General features: G+C 46.1%; 1 protein-coding gene across 1 annotated transcript; it reads left to right on the top strand.

Moving 5' to 3' along the window:
• Positions 1-518: 518 nt before the first annotated feature.
• LOC118387142 (kelch repeat and BTB domain-containing protein 11-like) lies at positions 519-2,934 on the top strand. Its single transcript, XM_052523326.1, is given in 2 exon segments — positions 519-522; positions 759-2,934. Coding segments are annotated over 2 exon segments (1,596 nt in total). The 3' UTR covers positions 2,351-2,934.
• Positions 2,935-3,269: the final 335 nt, after the last annotated feature.

The raw sequence follows: 3,269 nt of genomic DNA, 5'->3' as shown, positions 1-3,269 counted from the left end.
CATTAATAAAAATGAATATATCCCAAACCCGTGCGTTGCGATAATGAATGAGAGTGCGCAGTGCGTCCTGTTATTCCCAGAGGTGGAAGATTAGCGCCAAATCAGTGCTGATGCTGGCACCTCCCCTGTCTGTCACGAGAAAGGCCAAGTAGACAAAATGGCTTTGTTGACCCAGGACTCCATTGGAAATATCCCCTAGATGAAAGATCCAGAGAGAATAACAATTTTGGGCACAATGTATTACGTAGACTAACAGACCACTTTTTATTTCACTAGGCAAGTCAGTTAAGAACACATTCTTATTTACAATGACGGTCTACCCCGGCCAAACCCGGACGACGTTGGGCCAATTGTGCGCTGCCCTATGAGACTCCCAATCACGGCCGGATTCAGCCTGGATTCGAACCAGGGACTCGGGAGCCCACTTGTTGAAATGGATAATGCTGTCATGGGTCTTAGATGTTATAATGGTAGCACACCAAGGAATGGCTCAGTAAATGCAAATGTAGATCGAATGCATGGGTCAGCCATGAATGAGAACCCCCATCAACCCCACATCTCAACAAAGAGCAGCACTGTTCAATAGAGCCCGATGCGGTGGAGGAGAACTGCCGCGCGCAGGTGAACGTGGCGCACAGCTTGGGCTTTCCCTCTTCTAACTGGATGACGACACGAAAACACGGAGCGCATCTCTCTTGTGTTAAGTCAGCCGTGAAGCTGTGAAAGGTCAGTGTTAGATTCATAAAGCGAGTTCTCAGGCGGGGCAGAAGGAGGGGAGGTCTGCGCCTGTCACCTTTTGTATCAGCGCGGACAGACAGGCAGTGCGGGACAGAAGGCTGTGCGGGGAGAGAGCGACCCAGAAGCTACACAGGGAAACCAAGCACCGCAGTCCAGGCATGAAGGATGTGGACGTGGGAACGGCGTCTGTGTTTCTGGAGATAAGTCTGATTTAGTGATTGAAGTGTCTGGAAAGAAACTTGAAGCGCATAAAGCCGTTTTGGCTGAGAAAAGTGACTATTTCAAGGCGCGGCAGTTCCGAGACGTATGCCGATTAAAGGGGGTGAGTTTTAAGACTTTGACAATATTGGTGGATTACATTTACTCGTACCGAATGCAGGTTAGTAAGGTTAATATTGTAGAGGTCGTCACCCGGGCTAAAGTGTTATAAATCCGGGCTAAAGTGTTATAAATTCTTTTCGCAGTTCAAGCTGCTGTCGATAAAATGTCGGAGCAGATTACCGCTGAGAACTGCTATGAGATTTTGACAATAGCCAAAAGGCAATGTATCGGTGAATTGAAGCAGAAAGCCTACAAGCACATGAGTGACAATTTTCTGGAAATACTGCGTGATCCTGCTGTCTATGGGCGTTTGACGGGAGGGGAGAGAGAGCTGATTCTCACTATGAGAATGGAGGGAAAGAGGGCGTTGGTGGTGGCTGAAATCAACGAGGTGTATGACCGCGCCGGGAGCAGACCTCCAAGCCGTGAGAACAGTCGCCCCCAGAGCCCTCTATCGATGGTGTCCCTGGAGGAGAACCATGTGATTTACTATTACAACGAGGAGACAAAGGACTGGAAAGTGCTGACGAAGATGCCGGATGAAATCAACACAAAGGGCTCTGGGATATGCACCATGTACAATTATCTATTCGTAGCAGGTGGAATCAAAAGGCAGGACGACAAAGGCAAGGTCTCGGACAAGGTGTTCTGCTACAACCCTCTCACTGACAGCTGGAGCGAAATACGACCGCTCACCCAGGGTCGGTCTCAGCTCAAACTGGTGTCCATGGACGGGTACCTATTTGCAATCGGAGGGGAGTGTCTCTTCACGGTGGAGAAATACGACCCTCGCACTGACAGATGGAGCCCTGTGGCGCCGTTACCAAAAGGGGCGTTCGCTGTTGCGCACGAGGCAACGACCTGTAATGGAGAGCTGTTCGTATCCGGAGGCTCTCTCTTTTATCGTCTGCTAAGATATGACAGTAGAAGAGCTGACTGGGAGGAATGCCCGTTCAACAACAGCAGGAAGAAATCCACCGACATGGTGGCGTTCAAAAACTTCATCTACAGGTTTGACGTCAACCGTGACTATGGCGTCAACGTGTTCAAATACAACACTGTGGTGAAAATATGGCATGACAGTGCGTCCCTGGAGCAGACCAACCCTTTGCCCTTTCGCTGTGCTGTCATTGGCAACACTATTTACTGTGTGAACAAGTCACAAACATTGCAGTTTGTTGTGGAAGAGGAGAATGAACAGTTTTTGCCTGAGGCAGAAGCACTCAAAGCACCTGTAGAGGCTAAAGGCGCCCTTGTTCCATTTGTCCTGGCTCTGCCCAAGACAGCCTGAGACAGAATAATGAACAATATTTACCTATTTTTGGAGACTCACTAAAGCGGCCTCAGAAATGTCATTTGAGGACAAAATATGTTGTGTTTGATAAAAGACTGTGATAAGAATGATACATTAAATAATTTGTCAATTTTCATGAACAGTATTTGTAATTCCTACCAGAGGACAGTAATATTGTGAAAGGCTTCTCTTATCTTGCCTCTATGGCTATACACTTCAACAGCTCTACAGAAACAACGTAGACTAGTGTATAGACCTAGGTGATGTCAATAGGCAGAACCTTTTCATCAACAGCACTGCCAAAGCAATATTTATTCCCAAGTGTTTATAATTCAATGTCAATATAACTATTGCATGATTGAAATAGTTTTCCTCTCTGAGAGTATTACCTGTTATTACTAAGTGGAAACATTGCCGTGTTCTCTCTGAGAGTATTACCTGTTATTACTAAGTGGAAACATTGCCGTGTTCTCTCTGAGAGTATTACCTGTTATTACGAAGTGGAAACATTGCCGTGTTCTCTCTGAGAGTATTACCTGTTATTACGAAGTGGAAACATTGCCGTGTCCTCTCTGAGAGTATTACCTGTTATTACGAAGTGGAAGCATTGCAGAGTATTACCTGTTATTACGTGGAAACATTGCCGTCTCTCTGAGAGTATTACCTGTTATTACGAAGTGGAAACATTGCCGTGTCCTCTCTGAGAGTATTACCTGTTATTACGAAGTGGAAACATTGCCGTGTTCTCTCTGAGAGTATTACCTGTTATTACGAAGTGGAAACATTGCCGTGTTCTCTCTGAGAGTATTACCTGTTATTACGAAGTGGAAACATTGCCGTGTTCTCTCTGAGAGTATTACCTGTTATTACGAAGTGGAAACATTGCCGTGTTCTCTCTGAGTATTACCTGTTATTA

This window comes from Oncorhynchus keta, chromosome 8 (assembly GCF_023373465.1).
Source record: "Oncorhynchus keta strain PuntledgeMale-10-30-2019 chromosome 8, Oket_V2, whole genome shotgun sequence".
In the NCBI taxonomy this organism is placed as follows: Eukaryota; Metazoa; Chordata; class Actinopteri; order Salmoniformes; family Salmonidae; genus Oncorhynchus; species Oncorhynchus keta.
Note: the sequence above shows the minus strand (reverse complement) of the source record. Positions and strands in the feature narration are given on the sequence as shown.